This window comes from Apiospora kogelbergensis (genome assembly GCF_038363985.1).
Source record: "Apiospora kogelbergensis strain CBS 113332 chromosome Unknown utg000009l_segment0_segment0, whole genome shotgun sequence".
NCBI classification, from domain to species: domain Eukaryota; kingdom Fungi; phylum Ascomycota; class Sordariomycetes; order Amphisphaeriales; family Apiosporaceae; genus Apiospora; species Apiospora kogelbergensis.
Window position 1 is genome coordinate 2,950,249 of NW_027117426.1, and position 20,447 is coordinate 2,970,695.

General features: G+C 53.5%; 8 protein-coding genes across 8 annotated transcripts; 4 read left to right on the forward strand and 4 right to left on the reverse strand.

Annotated features, from left to right (window-relative positions):
* Positions 1–858: 858 nt before the first annotated feature.
* Positions 859–2,915, forward strand: PG998_014028 (phosphatase activator; the record flags this gene model as incomplete). The annotated part of the gene is made up of 5 exons (XM_066880844.1): positions 859–902; positions 1,042–1,757; positions 1,811–1,847; positions 1,904–2,560; positions 2,630–2,915. 5 exons carry the CDS (start codon positions 859–861, stop codon positions 2,913–2,915), a joined length of 1,740 nt encoding a protein of 579 aa, XP_066724983.1.
* Positions 2,916–3,369: 454 nt separating this feature from the next.
* On the reverse strand, positions 3,370–3,756 carry PG998_014029 (uncharacterized protein; the record flags this gene model as incomplete). The annotated part of the gene is made up of 1 exon (XM_066880845.1): positions 3,370–3,756. One exon carries the CDS (start codon positions 3,754–3,756, stop codon positions 3,370–3,372), a length of 387 nt encoding a protein of 128 aa, XP_066724984.1.
* A 798-nt stretch (positions 3,757–4,554) lies between these two features.
* On the reverse strand, positions 4,555–6,572 carry PG998_014030 (heterokaryon incompatibility protein-domain-containing protein; the record flags this gene model as incomplete). The annotated part of the gene is made up of 3 exons (XM_066880846.1): positions 4,555–5,033; positions 5,084–5,782; positions 6,140–6,572. 3 exons carry the CDS (start codon positions 6,570–6,572, stop codon positions 4,555–4,557), a joined length of 1,611 nt encoding a protein of 536 aa, XP_066724985.1.
* Positions 6,573–8,742: 2,170 nt separating this feature from the next.
* Positions 8,743–10,373, forward strand: PG998_014031 (UbiD family decarboxylase; the record flags this gene model as incomplete). Its single annotated transcript, XM_066880847.1, is given in 4 exon segments — positions 8,743–8,983; positions 9,091–9,511; positions 9,523–9,828; positions 9,884–10,373. The coding sequence occupies 4 exon segments, from the start codon at positions 8,743–8,745 to the stop codon at positions 10,371–10,373; spliced, it is 1,458 nt and encodes a 485-aa protein (XP_066724986.1).
* A 338-nt stretch (positions 10,374–10,711) lies between these two features.
* On the reverse strand, positions 10,712–12,269 carry PG998_014032 (Thiolase- N-terminal domain-containing protein; the record flags this gene model as incomplete). The annotated part of the gene is made up of 4 exons (XM_066880848.1): positions 10,712–11,510; positions 11,613–11,974; positions 12,093–12,178; positions 12,263–12,269. The coding sequence occupies 4 exons, from the start codon at positions 12,267–12,269 to the stop codon at positions 10,712–10,714; spliced, it is 1,254 nt and encodes a 417-aa protein (XP_066724987.1).
* An 827-nt stretch (positions 12,270–13,096) lies between these two features.
* Positions 13,097–14,253, reverse strand: PG998_014033 (Cytochrome P450 monooxygenase cypX; the record flags this gene model as incomplete). The annotated part of the gene is made up of 2 exons (XM_066880849.1): positions 13,097–13,290; positions 13,347–14,253. 2 exons carry the CDS (start codon positions 14,251–14,253, stop codon positions 13,097–13,099), a joined length of 1,101 nt encoding a protein of 366 aa, XP_066724988.1.
* Positions 14,254–15,570: 1,317 nt separating this feature from the next.
* On the forward strand, positions 15,571–17,497 carry PG998_014034 (uncharacterized protein; the record flags this gene model as incomplete). Its single annotated transcript, XM_066880850.1, has 2 exons — positions 15,571–16,009; positions 16,062–17,497. 2 exons carry the CDS (start codon positions 15,571–15,573, stop codon positions 17,495–17,497), a joined length of 1,875 nt encoding a protein of 624 aa, XP_066724989.1.
* Positions 17,498–18,377: 880 nt separating this feature from the next.
* Positions 18,378–20,260, forward strand: PG998_014035 (uncharacterized protein; the record flags this gene model as incomplete). Its single annotated transcript, XM_066880851.1, has 4 exons — positions 18,378–18,394; positions 18,582–19,402; positions 19,456–19,999; positions 20,041–20,260. The coding sequence occupies 4 exons, from the start codon at positions 18,378–18,380 to the stop codon at positions 20,258–20,260; spliced, it is 1,602 nt and encodes a 533-aa protein (XP_066724990.1).
* Positions 20,261–20,447: the final 187 nt, after the last annotated feature.

Here is a 20,447-nt window from a genome sequence, read left to right on the forward strand (position 1 = left end):
TTCGCAGTAAGCGTTGGAGAGAGCGCTCCCCCTGCAAAAATACTCCTGGACTGCGCCCAACTGCACACATCCTTTTGATCCGGTAAGCGGATTACGTATAAGGATGAGCGTGATATCACTAGCGAAGAGAAGATTATCGGGTTGAGTGTCACGTTTGCAATGCTTATCGAGGATCGCCAGGGCAATCTCGACGTTTATGGGAGAGTTGATCAGGTTGTTCTTGTGCTGCAGCGGCTGCTCTTTCAAGACGTGCATGGCGAAGCCGCTGGCTTGAGTGTTCCTGTGATGCCCACCTCCCCGTCTTTTGCGTGTAAACTGATTGGCGAAAGCAGCGTGCGTACGTGACGCTGATGAGGACCTCGGAGTTCAACTATACGGCCACTGGTGTCTGTTATAATCCCAGCACAGCTAGGCAGCCAGTAAGTAGGCTGGCCGGCATACGGTTGGGGATGACAGCGTTAGTAGCACATGGACATTTTGGCTACGAACTCATCCATCAATCAATTAGAGATGCTGAGGCAGTGGAGTAGTAGTTTGCCAGTATACTTGCTGTGACAAACATGCCCCTGAAACCCCAGCGAGTGATTGATTGAGTGAGTGGACTTGGGGCAATCACAGGCAGGCGGCTAGGCGGCCAGTGGCATTTGGCGGAGGGCCCGAGCGTTTCAATAGCACCTCCCAAAGAGCAAGGATTAGGCAAGTACCTCTACGGCCAGTTTACCAGAAAGAGTACTTGTTTGCTGCTGACTCGACTTTCGGGAAATAACCTTAGCTGGGCAACCGCAATTCAACTGGGCGTCCAACTTGGGAAGGAGAGCCTCCTGTCAATTAACCTGTAATCGCAAACTTCATGATCGCATGAGACGACACATCATCTCTGCTTCCATTGATCACCGAGATACGTGGTGCTTCCCGCGGGCTCTTCATCGATTTCATCTGTAGTGGCTTCCACGAGTCCTCCATCGCCTATACATATATGCAATTCACTTCGCGACTCCGCGTTGATTGAGTCGGTCTACTTTCCCACGTTCAACAACCCAGCTACACCATCGCGTCGCTCGACGAAAGCTCGTCTCCAGCCGCCAAATTGTCAGACTCGCAGGAAGCTATCAACGGGCAGGCGGTGTCCACCGGGATCATAGCTGTCCATCCCCCAGCCGGGAACAGAGAGACCGTGAACAGACAAGAACTCGCCAACATCCAAGACGCCAACGACATTCAAGACCTCGACTCCAGCCGTGGGCGCTCGCCTCCTCCACGCTACCCGTATCCCGCATCAGAGGCGTCCGGCTCGACTTCGTTCTCTATCCCGCACTCACGGCCCGCTCCGCCGCCGTTCTTCGATCTTTACGAATACGCATCGGCTGAAGATCTAGCCGACGAACAATTCGAGTCGCTACCACCCAACGAGAAGTCTCCAGCACCTTCAACTGCCCATCCGGCTTCCGCTGCGGCACCCGCATACGCTCCTCGCGCCACCAGCTCTGCTGTACCCCCGCAAGACTTTGCATCCTCTGCTCAAGCATCTGCCGCCTACCAAGACGTAGTCGCCGAGACCAAGAGGTCGCTTCCGCAAGACAACAAACCAGAATCGTCGCGCCAGAAAAGCGACGATCCAAACGAGCCGCCACCTGCTTATACAGAAGGCTATAGCCCACTTCTTTCATTCACATACCTAATGGCTGCCGCCGGAGGTGCATCGAGTATTATTACTCAAGTCCAGCAGGGTGGTCCTGGGCCGATCAACACCATCGGAGGTAGGCCAGCCGTGATTTGCTTCTTTCGATATCCCTGCTAACACTTGGTACAGATGTTGGCGCCGATGAGACAATTACTATGGACCTGCGGTTGGTATTAACCATTATCCTGACTGCGACAAAGTTGACTGACATGGAAAACCCAGGGGTACTCGCTTCGTTCTGTCGAGGGATGAATTGCTGACGCTTCCCGAATTTGTCCTTCTCTCACTGTTCCCTAATGGTCTCTTCCCAGAAGGACACATGGGGGGCTTTGCCGAAGGAGACGCCGTCCAAGTCGATGTTAGTACCCAGAAAGATGTTCCTATTACTCAGGCGACTGCTACGCTCACCCCATGCACTTCCCCATCCCGCTTGATCACCAGCCCGACCAATACGAGCCTTCCCCGTTCATCTACAACACGAAATCTTCTCTCAAATATAGACGTACATTTCACTAACCTGCCATCTCAGTATGACCCTGCATCCCTTCAATATATGCTAGACTTCTTTCGCAATGTTGCTCAAACAATCCCGAATGAATCATCCCCCAATGCTTCACCTGATGGCGGCGCTATCCCCATTGATTCCCTGGGTGGGTCAAGAGATGACGGGAGCAAGCGTGCTGGCATTATAGTGTTGCGCGAGGACCTCGACTTCTACGCCATTCCTCCCCGGGCAGACATCAACCAGGCGGACATGATTGAGGTCAAGAGAGCTGCTGCGCGAGCATTGCTCAGGCAAGACGGTATTTTCTCTGGCCTCAAGCGAAGTGACGAGCCCGGTACCACAGAGGCACATCTTATCGAGATGCTTACTGCTGGGTAAGTAAACAATTGTTGATCTTGCTTATCTATTCCTCCACTTGCTCGGTTCTTACTAACACGCTGCAGTGGCTTCAACCACGACGATCGATGGGGTCATCGTGCCGGAGAACCCAACAAGGCGGTCGTGTGCAGTCTCGCTCTTGCTAGATTACGCAGCGACATCCGCGGTAACGACATGGGCAACAATGCCGTCGGCATGGCCCAAAAGCTCCTTCTCTTCTGGCGCAAGCCCGCAAGGCGGTGTTGGTGGGAGGGCGTCGACCTGGAGAATGTCGAAGGTGTTGATGGACCTCTGAAAGTGTGGATTCGACGAGTGTGGACCCTCGAGATGAGTGTCATAGGTCTGCGCTGATGGCCCTCTTGAGTATCATAAAAATACCAGCTTCATGCAGATGTAGCGCCTTTTCTCTTTTGTTTCAGCGGCATATCTGTTTTGCAAGCCAGCAGCAAGAAAAGGCTGCAATGTTTAGGATTCCCTGTCGTTAATTTTTCGTTTTATTCGGTACTATAGGAATACATGTAGGAGACGAGACATCAAGCCTAGCACTCAACACTAATTGATGTATTTCAACAATTCTTCGGTGCCGCATGCTCGGGGCAGTTTGCAATGGACAGCAAACAGAGAATCGTTGCTTGCGCCTTGTTCTAACATATTCGTAGGATGTCTCTTATATCGCAGCCAAACCTTCAATCGTAAATTCTAAACGCCGTGACAATGCCTTCCAAACACATCTCCCCATACACTCATTCGATTTCAGGTCCGTCTTTCTCCTCCATGATAATCCCATAAGACCGGCAGGAACATCTCATAGGGACGCTGCTTGCGTCTGCTTTTTCTTGGCCAAACCACCCAGCTTCTCAATAGCTGCCTTCAGGGTCTGCAGGTCGGCACCCATGATGTGAGGCTGACCGTTCACGGCGACTTGGCGGCCGTCCTTGAAGAACATAAACGTCGGCATGGCAGTAATGCGATACATGGCCGCGACGTCCTGAGCGACGTCGCAGTTCACCTTGGCGACCGCGAAGAGCCCGGGCAGGCTGTACATACGTGCCAGCTCGGCGAGGGCCGGTGCGATGGTCTTGCAGGGGCCGCACCAGTCGGCGTAGAAGTCCACGACGACGTAGGTGGTGCTCTTAAAAAGCTCGTCGAGTTCTGCCCGCGAGTCGATGGGGAGCGGGTCTCCTTGGGCCATTTTTCTGGATGTCTTGCAACGAGGATGTAACTGCTTGGGCTTTTCCGGTTATGTGTCTCCACGGAATCGGTTATGCTGCTATCTCGAGGAGGAGGAAGATTTGGCTGCGGATAATCTCCTTATATGAATTGACCCTACTGGTAATATACCTGAAGCCGTTGCAGTCTAGGGGGAATTCGAAAGAAATCCACTGGGTTCTACCACGACAGTAAGCGGGTCGGCCACTACTGAGATCATGTCTCGCGAGTCGCTGGTCGCTGGCGAGATGGGACGGAGGCTAAGGTTAGGTTTGAAGCTAAGACGCTATAGTGCCAATCAAGATGTGAACGTAAACTCCTCCCTCACGTCAGAGGCCCATCTACGAATATGTAGCAAAGGCCCATAGCCCAATCAGCCCAGGTAAAGCTCATTATGTGTGTGTCAAATAAAACGCGGGCGTCGGTTTCCAGTCGGCCTTGCAGCTTGTTGGCGGTTAGACAGCCAGCCAGTGACCACGAGATCAGTGGTCGGGATAGGAGCGCAGGATTGCGAGTATAGTTCAACAGACGGGGCTGCGGCTTGCGCGGTGTTGCTACTGGTCCACGTTCATTCTTCTAGACGATTATGAACTCGACGCTGGCTCCTGGTGATGGCGGGAATGTCAGAAGCCCTCCAAGATAGCTTTCGTGGTTTGCAATCAAGCTGCGCGTGTCTTTGCTCCAAACGCCTTGAGATGATGCCCGCAGCAACCCGGCCCTGCAGAAGTGCATTTCAATTCCGACTGGTCTCAACAGTAGGAGGTCGTAAGCCCCTGTCCACTCAATCATATGGTGTACAAGGGGGGAATGCCATCAAATCTTCCTCAAGTGCATCGTGGGTCGTCTTTTTATCCAGACAGCCAGAACCGTCGTTCTCGATGTCAAGATAAACGGTCAACCCCGTACCCGTAATCAGCGCGGTTTTGCTGATTGGCAACAGCAATCCTTTCACCCTGAGATGACCCGAATTCTGTGTAAATGGGTACTGGACAGGCTCGATATGGAGTATTTCGAAGCACACTGTTGCTGTTTCTGCAAACGGGTTGTCAGGCCTCGAGGTAAAGCAAATAGGTCCCTCCCATGAGGCCCACGACCAGCTCGGCTCCTGTGAGCTTGTCAGCCTTCGCCCCCGAAGCCCGTAGCTCTGCGCGGTCCACGTTAGCCCGTTTGCGAAGTCTTCCTTCCAGAGGCCCGCAACGTTGTGGAAGCCCGTGATCTCGGAAAGTCGTTCGATCACTCCAGCAAGGGCCGGAAGCTTGTCTGAGTCCCTAGTCAGGAAGCGGGCGGTATAGGACTCCACGATCTCGTACCATGAACCCAGCACAACTTTGGGATCTTCTGAGCACCGAGTCCTCCCCCAAGCCAGGGCATTCGGTTGTAAAAGTTCCCTGGTACTCGGTTGTCCTCTGACCAATCGCTGCTCCAGCATTCAATGAAGATCAAATCTTTCGTAAAATGGATTAACCTTCGCGAGAGGATTCGCTCTTGGAATGTCCATCCTCTACTATTCCAGAGAGCGGCTTCAAGGTCCATGGAAGGCTCGTGATACAAAGAAGGGGTGCATTTGACCTGGAGATAGCAATGGCCGGCTTCGAACAAGTCTCCGTTGGGGATAGAGTAGGGTATCTTGGCGGGCGGAACCTCAGGCACTTTTCTTTCTAGAAACCCGTCGTTTGCTGACTTTGCGCTCGTCGCAACAATAGTAACATATGCATTGGAGTATATCTTAGCCATCCTCGGCGCTTCCTGGTGCCAGTCGTCCGGGCTGTCTTGGATGATGCAGAGTGAATCTATCCACACATAGCGGAGACCCAATGCGCGCGTAACTTCGACAGCATCCCTGAATGTTCGAGGCAGGGCCTCGAACTGAATCAATCCTTTATTCAGGGACACTGTTCTATTGGTGGTGGTCAAAAAAGGGGCAGTCGTTTGGGGACTCCCCCAGACGTGGCTCAGTGTTGCGTAAGCTGTTCCAGGTGGGAAGTCGTCTGTTGCAACTAACCTTACCCCTTTGCATCCCGTGTTAGCATCAAGTAATCTGGTGGGAAGCTCCCTGTCCTGAGTTGCTTGGCATGAAGTATGGTGAGTCGAACATCCCTCCAGATAGGCCTTCATGGCCATTATATTCGATGGCGTCAAGCAATAAAGACCGGGCATCCGTCCCCTGAGCCTTTTTGAGGCTATGTGACTGTCTTTCAACCCGGTTAGTTTGACCTCAGGCGAATCACGCGGGAATTCAAATAGCGATGCCGTTCACTTGCACGCGGCTGAGAAGTATCGAACTACCCACGCTGCAGTCAGGATAGACGGAATCGCCAGTTTGAATACATGAGTACTGAATAGGAAACGAATCGTCAAACGCTTACTGGGATTCCCGTAGATCCTAAAAGGGATTCTATACCCATCTTTCTTGTAATCACCATACTTGATCAGCAAGTCGCACTGGTATGGCCCATCTTCATCGACCGGCAGCTGTGAGCCCAGCCGGCTATCCGTGTGAACAAGTACTGAGGCAAGCAGTATCTTTCCACCGCAAGACCCTATGTCTGGTATATCGTCGAGCCTATCCCTATTTGGTGATAGGTGCCATCGTATTCCCTGACTGAGCATCTCACAAGCAGAACAACCGGAATCCAGTAATTCCGCAAGCTCAGGATAACGAACTAGGCGGTTCCACGGAACATCGTATGAAAGCCACGTCGTAGATTTGAAAGTGAAAGTGTAAGTACAGTATTGGCAGAGCCCAGTCAGTAGTCTCGGCTCCCGTCCATCCCGGAGAATAATAGCTGTATCGGACATCGTGTTGGTGACATTATTTTGGTAGGGTAGTCAACAGACGTTTCCTCCTATTTGCATTCCCGCCATTGAGTGTAATAGAACAGAATGGTCAATTATGTGACCCATGTTCTTCCGGGTTTAGGCGCCGCTATGGAGACGTTGTCGAAAGAGGGGCTGGCTGTACGGAATAGCCGCCCATGGTGTGATGGCCGTGATGGGATGCATATCCCCGGCTCCACAACCCGTACTACTTCGTAAGATTCAAGGTCCAGACGGCATTGTCTCCCTAGCCTTTCTACTGGATGCTGAATATGTGTTGTGCATCTGAAACTTGACTATGACGTCGATTCGATCTCCGAGAGTCAGAGAGTCATTCGCGGATATATATCAAAAGCTATGGCAGGAGTTAGGGAAAAGGGGTATTCTTTCCAATCACTAACTTATTTATGTGATTGTACTCATAAATGTACTGGACACTGATATACATGTCGTTTCAAGTATACTGCAAAATATAAATACACTATTTCACTAATATTCTCCCCACAGTTAGTTGTTTGCTCCCTACTTCAAGTGAGAGGGGAGTCTAGTACCTACTATATGCCATCCCCGTCTCCAGTAGCAATAGTTCAGATCTCATCTGTCGCCCCCTTTTGAAGAAAATTCCTTGGAACTCGAATCAGCAAGTGATTATTACTCCATATTCATCTAACAAGGCCAGAATAACGGTCATATGTGTGGTTTCTACTTTTGTGGCTGAATAAGATCCTTTCTAGGCCAAACTCCAATATAGTATAAAGCCCTCAAGCCCAGGCAAACAAGATGTTTACAGCTACAGCAATGAATCCCTCAGGCCCTAAGCGTCTCACAGGTCGAGGAGCTGAGTCTTTGGACGGGTCTCGGAGTGGACCAGGGGGCGGTGGAATCGTATCTTCTGTAGCGACGCTCTGGTCATCTGTCGTTGTAGTACGCTTTCGAGTTGAGGTGACTGAATGTACGACAACACTAGTCTGGTCCACAACAACCACGGCCGTCGAGGTTTGCGGAACTTTGAGGCTGGGTTAGTATGCTAGAAGGTTACTAGGTAATTAGAAGCGACGGTAAGGAACTCACAAGCAAATTTGTTGCGGTACCATGTCACCGACGAAGAATAGGTGCCAGACTTGCACATCAGATAAGTGTTTCTGTCTGTGCTGCTTTTGGACTGAAGGATCACAGCATCCTGGCAAGTCCAACCAGCGGAAATAAAGATCGGGTATGTGTTCCAAAGCTGAGGTACTCGGCTTCTACCGAGACGGAAAATATGGCGAGGCAGAGTATAAGGTGCCTCATTTCCATAGCATGCTGGCTGTATGCACAGCAACTATGGTGCGTATATAATCACAAAGGCGTGGTGATAGACGACAAACATTCCAGCGTTCATAGACCTGGGCTGCAAGTTTTCTTGGATCTTTGTAGGGCTCAGGTTCTGCGTTAGCCCATCGATATGTTGGGTACGATGAGTGACAGCTGAACTTGGTGGCGTTGGAAAGCGCACGCCCTCTCTCAACGCTAGATCCGTGTTCGGCTTTAGTGACGAGACAGCTCATTACAGAGTTATTGTCTGATTGGTGAACCGTCTCACTGATTTGGCTTATACTATGAAGACAGAAAGAAAGCAGATAGTGCAAGGAACAACGCTATACCCGTGTCCGGGGCATTATCGTGTCCGAACCCCAATTAACACCAAACTCATTCATTGCTCAGCTAACGTTATTCACTTATCAGTAATTCAACAGGCCCCACCCCGCGCGTGACCGCCCGTTAGACGCATGCAGGGTTCTGTGGTGAACTGGAGGGGTGCCCAATTCGCGACAATCCAAGGCTCGCCGAGTAGACAAGAGGCATATCCGATATCACATGTTGCTGGATTTGTGGTCATGCTAGAGAGATATTTGAAAACAGTATGATCCGGAGCCTCGAGGGGGTGATTGCTTGCCCGGCCCCAACGCCGACGAACGCCGAGACCGGATAAGTAGTCTAGCCCCTGCACGCAACCCGCCGATCAGGAGATGATATCGTGTTCACCCCGTCTTCGCAGGAACAGCAACCGGATAAATAGCGTCTAGTTGCTTTTATAAAACTTGGAGGGATTGCGAAATAAGGTGGACTTATCAGGCTATCGACCGGCAGGCCTCACTATCCTATTTTTACCATGTCGTTGACGGTGCTCTCCGATGACGACATCCGCAACATCCTCGAGTCTCTCACGAGCTCCGAGACCGAAGCGCTTGCCGACCGCATGAGAGGCGCCCTGCGCGAATACTCGACCGGCACGCAGAACATTGATGTCGGCTCGATCCACCAGCCTGAGCGAACGGTAGTGCATTCCGATGCGACTAATGCGACAACCTTGTTCATGCCGAGCATCAATGAGGACGGCCATGCAGTCAAAGGTGAGTTCAGTTCAACCGTTTTGTCATGCGCATAGGCAATTTGCTATGTAGCAGTAGCCATAACACCTGTCCATCAAACTGACACTCCCGCCCTTGCCACTGCCCAGTGGTCACACTATCCGGAGGCAATACCGCGCCAGACCAGCCGGCCCTGAGACCGACGGGCTCCGTGACCGTGTTCTCGCCGCAAGGCGCTCCGACAGGGTTTTTACACGCCAAAACACTGACGGCGTTCCGGACGGCGCTGGCTTCCTCGTGTCTGCTGACGAAGCGGCAGCACGTGAAAACCTTGACCGTGTTCGGGTCGGGTCTGCAGGCGTACTGGCACGTGCGGCTGGCGCTGCTGCTGCGGGGTGAGAAGGTGAAGCAGGTGTACGTGATCAACCGGCAGTTCAGCGACAGCGCGCGCGACATCCTGGCCAAGTTCTACGCCGTCGACCCGGAGACGCGCCGGCGCGAGGGATGGGCCGATACGCGGTTCTCCGTATTGACTCCTTCGTACGGCGAGTACGAGCGCCTCACCAAGGAGTACGTTCGAGCCGCCGACGTGATATATTGCTGTACTCCAAGCCACGAACCCCTTTTGACCCGACGATCCTGACCAACACCAACGGCCGCCGTAAGGGCCGCCTCATCGTTGCCATTGGCAGTTACAAGCCCGAGATGCGCGAGATTCCCCGCGAGGTCCTCGAGCAGGCCATCAAGGGTACGCACGGGGCCGGCCACATCCATTTTCACAAGCACGCGACTGAGGGGGGCGTAGTCGTCGTGGACACGTTGGACGGTGCGATGAAGGAAGCGGGTGAAATTATTGAAGCCGGTGTCCAGCCCAACCAGATGGTTGAGTAAGTCACATGAACCCTTCTGGGGACAGGGGGCAACAGTTAACAGAAGATACAGGCTCGGTGAGTTAGTCATGATTCGAAAAGCAGCAGAAGAAGAAGACTCGATTGTCTCGATGGCATCCCCGGCATCGACGCCCTCCTCAACGGCCGACATATCGTCCGACCTGGACAAGCTCGACATCAAGTCGGGAAGCTCGGCCATGTCGAGCATCTACGGGCGGAATTCGACCGAGGCTGGCTCCTTCTCCAACCTGGAAGGCGCCAGCGGCACAGGCTCTCAGAGTCCGAAGCGGTCGAGCAGCTTCACCAGTCTCTTCAGCAAGCAGCAGCACCGGCGTTCTTCTAGTCAGGGGTCGAGCAAGCAGCGAAAGCAAAGCCAAAGCCAGAGCCAGAACGAGCCGGACCATCTAGCCCGGTGGCTGACGTCGGGCAATGTCATCTACAAGAGCGTGGGGCTGGGACTCATGGACCTCGTTGTCGGCAACGAGATCATCCGGCTTGCTAAGGAGAAAGGTGTCGGCCATCATATTGAAAACTTCTCGTAGCTCGTAGAGCGAGTGGGACGATCTTGTGTTAAAGCCTTTCTTGTTATGAATGTCGAAATTTGCTTTGATGATTTGTGTGGTCAAGATTAGAAAAGATAAAATGGAGGACCTTTTTACGGACGGATGGTGATGAGAGTGGCGATGTCAAAGGTTTTCCTCATTTAATTCATACAAAAAGACCATGTAGAGGTGAACCAAGCCTGAAGCAGGTGTATTACCCAGTACCACAAGCGAATACCATAACAATCAATGCCAACGTAACAATAATGCTGATTCCGAAACGACCGCAGCCCATGCATCCATCTTATTCATGATTTCCCATTGGCAGTTTTCCTTCCTTACTCGGCAACCCAGACGGCAGCCATACCCATACCGGTACCGATGCACATACTCGTGACGCCGACCTTTTCGCCGCGCCGCCTCAGCTCGTAGAGCAGGGTGCTGACCTGACGGGCGCCGGTGCAGCCGAGCGGGTGGCCGAAGGCGATGGCGCCGCCCTTGGGGTTGATCTTCTCGCGGGGCAGGCCGAGCTGGTCGGCGCAGTAGATGCACTGACTGGCGAAGGCCTCGTTGATCTCGAAGATGTCGACGTCCTCCTTGGTGATGCCCGTGAGCTCAAACACCTTGGGAATGGCGCGCCAGGGGCCCAGGCCCATGAGCAGCGGCTTCACGCCCACGATGGACGCCGCCACATACTTGCCCAGGATCTGCTGTCCCAGCTTCTCCGCCGTCGACCGCTTCATCATGAGCACGGCCGCCGCGCCGTCCGAGATCTGCGACGCGTTGCCGGCATGGATGGAACCGCCCTGGGCAAAGGCGCCCTTCATCTTGCCGAGCGACTCTGCGGTGGTGCCTGGCCGCACGCCGTCATCCTTGGCCACCGTGATTGTCTTGGTCTCGCCCGACTTCGGGTCCTCCCACTTCACCGTCAGCGGGTGGATCTCCTCGTCGAAGAGACCCGCCTTCTGCGCCTTCTCGGCCTTCTGGTACGATGACGCCGCGAAGGCGTCCTGATCCGCGCGCGCAATCTTGTAGTCGTTGGCCATGTTCTCAGACAGGACGCCCATGGGCACCTTGCAGTTGGCGGCTTCCGGGACGGACTCGAGCAATTCGGAGAATTCGGAGACGGCGGCAGGACTATTGTGCGAGCGAGATGGTTAGCAAACATAGCCTCATGCGGAGGTGGTGTAAATGCATTCAATAGTCAACGGGTCTTGTGTGCGTGTGTTGTGGACGTACCCGTAGTGCAAGCTCATGCTCTCAACACCTGCGCCAATACCGACCTCGATCATGCCAGCGCGGATCTGGTTGGCGACGTCGGCGCAAGCCTGCAGACCCGACGAGCACTGGCGGTTCAGGGTGCGCACGGCGGTGGTCTCGGGGAAGCCCGCGACGAGGGCAGCGGCGCGCATCTCGGTGGCGCCGCCGCCAGGGGCCAGCACCTCGCCCACGCACACGTCCTCGACCAGCGAGGGGTCAATCTTGGAGCGTTCAAGGAGGCCCTTGAGGGCGCCAGCCATCAGGTCGGACGCGTGTGTGTCCTTGAAGCCGCCCTTGCCGCCCTTTGTGAATGCTGTGCGGAGACATGCTGTTACGACGATCTGTTGGGTTGGGAGGAAGAAGAGGTCGGGAGGTCAGCTTTCTGGCCAGGGGCGAAGCTAGCCGCGCGCGGGAGCCGAGGTTGTTGGGTAGCAAGCAGGCAGATGGGGGAGAGCTTACATCGTCGGGGCTCTTGATCAGAAGTCGCTCCTTTGCGGACTTTGCACCGCCGATCTGGCCGGAGATCTGCTGGAGGCGGTCGAGAGCTGTCAATCGCCATGCGAGTTCGTCAGCCAGGGGATTCCCTCATGGCCTTTCCGGCAGTGCAGGTGGAGCGAGTGTTTACTTACCACCCATCTTGTCTACTAGCTAGGGATAGGGGATACAGGCGGACGTCAGCGAGTATGGCACGATGGATAGACTAGATGCAGATGCGCAGTAGGGGTCGATGCGAGAGTGAGGGTTGGAGATGTTGCGTTCAGTCTGGTTGATTTGTACGTTGTTGTGTTGTATTGGTCCGGCATTGTACCACTTATCTATCATACGAATGGACCTCGGAACCTGAGGTGGAAGCGGGTCACATCACATTAGTGCAGTAACCGTCCGGCATTGCAGCACCCCAGCACCCCCAGCACCCCCAGCACCTCTGCTGGCATGCTGATGTCAGAATTGCACCTCCGAGGCTCTGGGGCTTGCAAGCAGCAGCTTCGGGCGGCACATGTCAGGCGTGGCCCTGTGACACCGCTGAATTTCTAGTTACCATCTATGTAAGCCTGGTGCTTGGGTTGCTGCTTGCTTGTCATTTGTCTCGCTGTCCAAGTGGCCGGCCATCTTTTGGCCTGTCGGTTGTGGTTCCAGGGCCCTGACTTTCACATGCCAAACCGTTCGAATCAGACATCGCTAGCCAAACAAGCTTACTCATGCATGCCCGTGAATGCCACAGCAAATCTATTATATTACACCTACATAATGGCCAGGATCTGGAGCTAGAACCACCTTCGATATCTGCGATTTTCACATCTCTGACAGTCAATTGGTCGTGCCGAGTTGGAACCTGAATCTGACTCGCTTGGTTTCTGGGCTGGGCCGTATGTATGTACATAGACCGGGGAACTGCACCCACCCAAAAAGCGAACTGATGGAAGGATCGTCGGGCATTTCCCCAGGTCCCCCATATCTCTCGGTTAGTGGAGTGTCCGACGGCCGGCTGCTTCTTCACGGGCTTCGATTCTGTCAAAGCGCAGCCAGAGCTGCCCGCTGATAGGGTGACTTGTGTAGCCGTCTGTGGGCTCAATGCCCTCATCGTCGACGATATGGCTAGTATAGTTGGTGTATATGGATGCGGCAAGCAACTTCATCTCTGCACCAGCTGCGTCAGCTTGCCCCAACGCTCATTTCGACTCCCATGAAAAGACGACTTGTTCGTTTACGTACCGTGCATCGCGAAGTTCGAGCCAAGACACATCCGCCCACCGCTGGAGAATCCCCAGAACTGACGATTAACATCTCTTCGTCGCTCCTCGTCGACATCGCTATGAAGCCATCTTGTGTAATCCCAAGTCCCGGCACGCGGGAAATATTTCTCATCCCGGTGTAAATTGTACGCTGAAGCAGAAATGCGCACATCACCAGGAAGTGTATAGGGTCCCACCCGGCTAGATGGACTGGGTGTTACTCGCGGCTCCGGGCCGCCTGCGGGGGCGTATAGTCGGATTGTCTCGACAAGAACAGCATGCAGCAAGGGCAGCCGGTCTAGCTCCCCGGAGTTGGGCAGTTGGACCTTGCCGCTCTCCAGGCTCATGGCCGGTGCCAGGGACAGAAGCTCCGCTCGCAATTGATGTTGGAGATCCTGCGACTGGGATAGATGCCATGATAGATAAGTCAAAGCTACTCCGGTGGTCTCCTGCCCGGCTAATAAATGATCGAATATCTCCGAGGAGATGGTGAGGTTTCTCTGAGAGATTGCAGTGCTGAATATGGGAGACTCTTTGCCTCTAGCCCTTTCCTCCTTATCTAACCCTGAAACCAAGGCGCGGATCACGACAGCATCGCCTGCTGAACCCTGCGCGTTGTCGCCCTCTTTCTCAAGAGAGGCCAGAGTGGCAGCGCATAGCTTTTCGCACCACACCTCTAGCTCTCTATTCGCAGCATCTATTCTTGCAGGTGTCAAGTGGATGCCGGCCAAGCTCAAGAATCTGGAGAGCCGTGGTAACTCTTGGTTGAAGAAACTGTATCCTTTACGTGCCCGGTACAGCCCCAGCCAGTGGTCGCGGTAGGCCTTCTGTTGGACGAAGTTGGAACTATTCTTGATGCCAAAGCAATAGGCCGAGATGAAATCCATGGCTGCAGCGCTGAAAAAGGAATGCACATCAAGCCCTCGGGATGCTTGCCCCCATGCGAAGCACCTTCAACCGCGGGAAGTACTCGCACATTGAGGATAATGTCGGCTTGAGCGGCAAGGGAAGCAGACGAGTGAAGATACGACTTGGAGTAAACATGGGATACCATCCGTTTTCTGATGGAATGATGCTTTGCGTAGATCGAAGAGAAGACATTTGGTACGCTGATTGTTTCTCAGAACTCTACCTGCGGGAGCTTGCATAGAGTGTGCATAGGTACTCACCCATAATTGCTGAAGACGGAGTACCATTGGTGTTTATCGAAACCGCCCTGGTAGACAGTTTTCACACTCTCCATATCGTTGATGCTGACCTCGTTGGGGGCTAGGCGGACGATGGGGCCATACTTGCTATGAGCTTCGCCTATGGTCCTGTTTTCTTTACTTTTATACCTGGCCCAGAGGATCCAGATCGGCGAGATGGCGCATGACCAGTGGGCTTTTGGGATATGGCCCAGTGGCGAGAATATCAATGGGTGCAGTATGAGACGGAATACGGATAGAGCTGCCAATAAAGACAAGAAGGTTATGATCAGTGGAAGATGGGCTATATCAGGCGTCATCGCGGAGGGGTTTGATCTCTTGCTAGGGCGCGACAAGATCAAGCAACACACGTGGACCTGAGGCTTTCAGAATGAAGAATATCAATCCAGCTAAGTCTTTTTGAGGTAGGATAGGAAGCAAGGGTGGGTGTCGATGATGCCCATCCCGGTATGTATGGAACTGATGGAACAATGCGATCGAAGTAGCTGCTACGAACTCGAGATGCCGCGGAGAAGAGAGGCCAAGCGTCATTTGGCACAACGGCCGAATCGGAGACGCTCTCGCACATTGGGGGAAGTATGTCGCAAGACCGGGAAGGAGATAGGTCTCATTGGAGCTGACATGGGATTGAAGGTTGCATAGATGGTGCCTGTGGACTCCGGACCAGTCAAGTCAGGCTTGCACCGCTAAATCGCCATTTCGCCGGGGCCAAAAATTCAGCCGCAGCCATGATGTCAATTCTCTGATCCACCCTGGATGACTCGGATTTCAGCCAGCGTTTCGCGTCCACAGTCGTCCGTTGATGACTCAACCCTGAAGAGAGTATTGGCATGGGGCTGGGGGTTTGAAACAGCGACGGTTGCCTATATTGCCCTCCAAGGACGGGTTATGTTCCGACGCCTCCCCAACTCCCACACCCGATTAACTCAACAAACATCAGTGGACAAAATCGGACGGATTCTCTAGGTATCCCATACCAGCGACACCTTGTCTAAAATGGAATTTCTGACCATCAACGAGCCCACACGGCTCGACAGTCTACCCTTGGATATCCTACTAATCATTCTTCGCCATCTCAACACAGCGAGAAGTGTCGCCTATCTTGGCATTGCCTGTCGAAGACTTCGTGAAGTGGTCAAGGTCGACGGCTGGCGAAACTTCGTGAGAAGCCGTTTCAACACCCTTCGTCTCCCTCAAAGCCTATCGGATGATGAATGGCATGTACTGGCAAAGAACTTGACGTGGCAATCCCGGGCTTGGGGAAAGGCATGCTTTGACTGTCGACTCCCTCGTTCCGCACAAAGAGCAGCAAAGAAGTACCCGAGATGGGGCAGACCGGAGGCACTTCAGGCCAGCACAGCGTACCCAGACCTTCCCATGCCAGATCATAGTGGATGCATCTTGCCGCCAACAAGGGAATTCCGAGCAAGAGACGGTGGTCTGGGGCGCTGGGGAGGATATCGTCGCGCGTTATCGAAACACATCAGCAAACACCCCCCAATCCGAAGTCTGGCATACTCTGGCGGGCTCCCAGGACGGATTCCAACCTGGAAAGGATGATGTCACTTCGATATCAATACTGGACCAGGAAGCCGAGCCCAATGTCGTGGTGGGAAGAGCCAGCGGCGACCTTCGTCTTCTCTCACTTGACCCTGCCCAATTTGGACGTACACGCATGACTTTTCAGCCTTCCGTCAACGAAGATGTGAAGGACAATTACACACAGAACGAGATCCAGGCACTCGATTTTTGCCAAAAGACACGTACCCTAGGTGCAATCACGAAGGACAATGTCCTCTTGTACGCTGTTGACCCTTGCGAGGCTTATAAGCTCGGCAATACCGAAGACAACGAGGGAGCAGGCATCAACGTCATGCCAAAGGATGTGTTCAACGTGCACACTATCGAAGGCTCGAAACCTTTCAAAACCATACGTTGTATGCGCTTCACAGCAAATGAGGGAATTGCCCTTGGATTGACTAGCAGCACGCAGCCCCTGCGGTACCTGACTTTATCACCCACTGGCCCGCGACTGGATGCAGCATCAAAGATACTACCTTCAGCTCGTGCCACAGACTCTTATGCACTCAAGGGCTGGGCCAATGCCACTGTTAGAGGGCTGCTCCCCATTGATACTGCTTCAATCGCTGGCGGAAAAGGAAACGTCATCTTAAGCTCATACGAAGACGGCACTATCCGTCTTCAGGATATGCGCTCGCCATCGCCTATTGATACCATCTACCAAGACAACTTCGAAGTCATGACGCCCAGCGGCGCTCTATTATCGTACGGCACAGAACGGTTTATCGCGGGTAATGCTCGATCGAACAATGTCAAGATCTTCGACTTCCGGTGGAATAAGTCCTATCTGCACACAGCATCTTTGCCGTGCAGCAGTGAACCGCCATATCCATCGCCGCGGCCCCCCACCTTGATCAAGCCGCCCTCTCATCCCGAGCGCAGTTGCTGTGACTACATGACAGGACACGAATGCAGATGGCACGCGCTTTCCAGGGACTGCTATTACCGACCCAACTACACGGTGTACTTGCCCATGGTGACGGCTAGGTCGTCCCCAGTCTACTCCCTCGCCAAGCCATCTGACACGTCCCCCACCCTATATGCTGGATTGGCGGGCGAGCTAGTGGAGATGAGCCTCCGGGAAGATGCTGACTACCTTCGCAAGCGACCTCACGCGGCGGTTTCAAAGCCACTGTACGCATGCCGCAGGGGCCTCGCGAGTATCCTCGAGACTGGCGACGGGTTCTCCCTGTCCGACATCAGTAGCAGCCAAAGGGTCCCAGAAATGCGCACGCAATCGAACAGGGTACAAGTGGATTATATGCCCCAGTCTGCCCGAGATCGCCACAGACTTGATGAGCACATACAGTTCGCAGGCGATTTCCCCGTCCAATCAACGTAGCAGAGGGATGACTGCACCGAACAGTATATCGTGCAGTATTGATGGCATCCACCCTTGTTACGCCTGGACAGCTGAGAGGATTTCAAACACAAACCCAAAACACTTAGGCAGCTGTTGGTTAGTTTGGCCAAGATATATTGAAGTCAAAATCAGGCAGAAGATCAGAGGTGCTCACGAACCAATCCCTTTTGGAGGGTTCGTAGACTTTACAAAGGATATTGCTGTGCAGTGACAAATCAACATCAGCGGGTTTGCTGCTCAAGCCGCCTAGCCTCCTGCCCTGGAGTCTGATCTTTCACTACATATTGAGTCAAGGAAGATTATTAGGTCGTGAAGGGCTCTACAATAGCCAATTCCCAGATAAAGCAGAAGGGAAGGCTCTCACGCCGGCCAAGCTAAACGCCATCACCGAGACGAGCCCAACCCTTGTACCCTGCCGCTGCTCTTGCCCTATTGCCAATACAATTTCCACTCCTCGAGGTAATACTTCGTCTTCAACGGCCCAGTCGCTCATCCTCGTACTCACTCAGGACCCAGTTCCTGCACGTGGTCATGGCAGCACACAAGCGAGCCGCACATTAGCTCAGCCAGACAAGCTCTGGTTGAGCAAAAAGCAGGAAAGAATCGACATTGTTCTTGAAAGAAAGCAATCAGAATGAGAATGAGTTATCGAAGAAGCGAGAACGTTCGTCAAAAAAAAGGATCTTGCCCCTGAATATTTAGCTGCTGTAATTTGCACACCTGTGCTACTCATAGGCCAGCAACGTATGGGCAATGAAGATTTTACTACTGCCGATCTGCTCGATTTACCAGAAGGCTGCGAAACCAACGGGTACTGATTAGTGTATCTTGCCATTCTTGGCCATGAGGGAAAGTGCGGATGGAGGAGAGAGCCATGTAAGTGGAATTGGCGGTTGATTGGCCAGGGATCGGGTCACCCCTCACTGGACATCGCCTGCGTACCAGAAGGAGTCATTGGCCGGGCCTGCCTCATGTTGATGAAAGCACCGGCTAGGCAAGGCAGACAGGCAGACAGGCAGACAGACAGACACTCAAAGCTGTGAAACACACTCTCCAACTCCAGACCCTCTCCAAAGCTAGGAATTCCAATTCCTGGGCTCTTGGGATCAGGCACTATCTACATAGAGGCAATGGAGCTGTTCACCGAAACCACGATGTTGTTGCCCTACGCCAACGCATTTGCCATATCCTTCATCGCAATCGTCCTCTGGCAATATCTCCAACCTCCGCCGTCTTCTCGAGAGCCGCCCACAATTACGCCCACAATTCCATACATTGGTCATCTTCTAGGCATGCTGTTCTACGGCAGCCGCTATCTCAAGCAAACCGGCCTGCGTGAAAAGCATACCTCTATCTTCACTCTGCCCATGCCCGGCTCACGCATGTATGTCGTGACCGATCCGCTCCTCGCTGCCGCGGCCCAGCGCTGCAAGACCCTCTCCTTCACACCTATCATTCCCGATGTCACCAAACGGGTCTTGGGACTTGATAGGGCCACCGTCGCCATTACACGGAGGCATCTGGACCCAAACCCGGGGGAAAGGCGGGGTTTCCTTGCAGATATCCAGGATTTGGTCGCTAAAAGAATGAAGCCAGGCGATAATCTGGATTCGCTCAGTCGTAACTCTGTTCCTGCCATCAAGTCCCACGTCGACAGTGAGAAAGCCTACATGGTACATTACAAGGCCTACAAGGAAGTGGACCTGCTAGAATGGGTTCGACATATCGTCACCTTGGCTACCGCCTCGCACTTTTACGGCAATCGCAACCCGGTTTCACAAGACCCCGAGTTGGAACGGGCATTCTGGGACTTCGACCACGGCGTGGGCATGCTGCTCGTGAATGTGTGGCCTTCCCTTACAGCTTGCAAGGCCTACCGTGGACGTGAGAGGCTGGTGGCTGCCCTGGCTAATTACTTAGAGGAGGGCGACTGGAAGGAGGGCGCATCTCCCTCATTCGGGAACGAATTAAGACTGCTCTTGAGCACGGCTGGAAATTGCGCGAGGTTGCGCGGTCCGAGTTAAGCTTTCTCTTCGCTGGCATCGTCAATGTGACCACGACAACCTTCTGGGTCCTTCTGCAGATTTACGCCGATGCGAGCCTCCTTTCTCAAGTACGTACGGAGATCGAGAGTGTTATGACCCTCAAATGGTGCGATCGCGAAACAATAAGAACCGGTAGGAAGTCTTCAGTATCGGCCGCGGAGGTTGCGCGATCTGGCGCTGGGTTCGAGTGCCCGACACTGTCAGCAGTCTACCAAGAATGTCTACGCCTTGGCTCGGACAACAACAGCATTCGGGTTGTGAAAGAAGACACTTTACTGGCCGACACATGGTTCCTGGCGAAAGGGTCCGTCGTTCAGATCGCCGGCGGTGTCATGCACTCGGATGCGTCGTTGTGGGGCGACAACGTAACCGGCTTCCACCCAAAACGCTTTCTCCAGCCCAATAACAACGAGAAGACGGCGGCGAAGCAAAACGGGTTCCGCGCATTTGGGGAGGCAAGACGCTGTGCCCCGGCAGGTACTTTGCCATGAATCAGATCCAAGCTTTTGTCATCATGGTGGTTCTCCAGTTTGACCTGAGACCTCTCAGTGGCGATCGACTTCGGGTCCCCAAGAAGAACGACCGAGTCCTACCGGTACACATCTTGGAGCCCGAGGAGCCTGTACGGGCCCGTTTACAGTTGAGGAGCGGCTGGGACAGCAGTCTAGACGTGAGGGTAGTATTTGGACGCAAGTGACTTGCCTATCTCGGATTCGACATGGTACAAACCCCAACTGCACTTGGTAGGACTGCAGCTTTCCTGCATCACACAACCTATATGGCCCCTCACCCCCGGCGTGGGGAGATACTACAAGTACAAACGACTTCGGAATGAAACGATTATATGAGGTTCTCAAGGGCAACAACATAAAACATAGGGAACC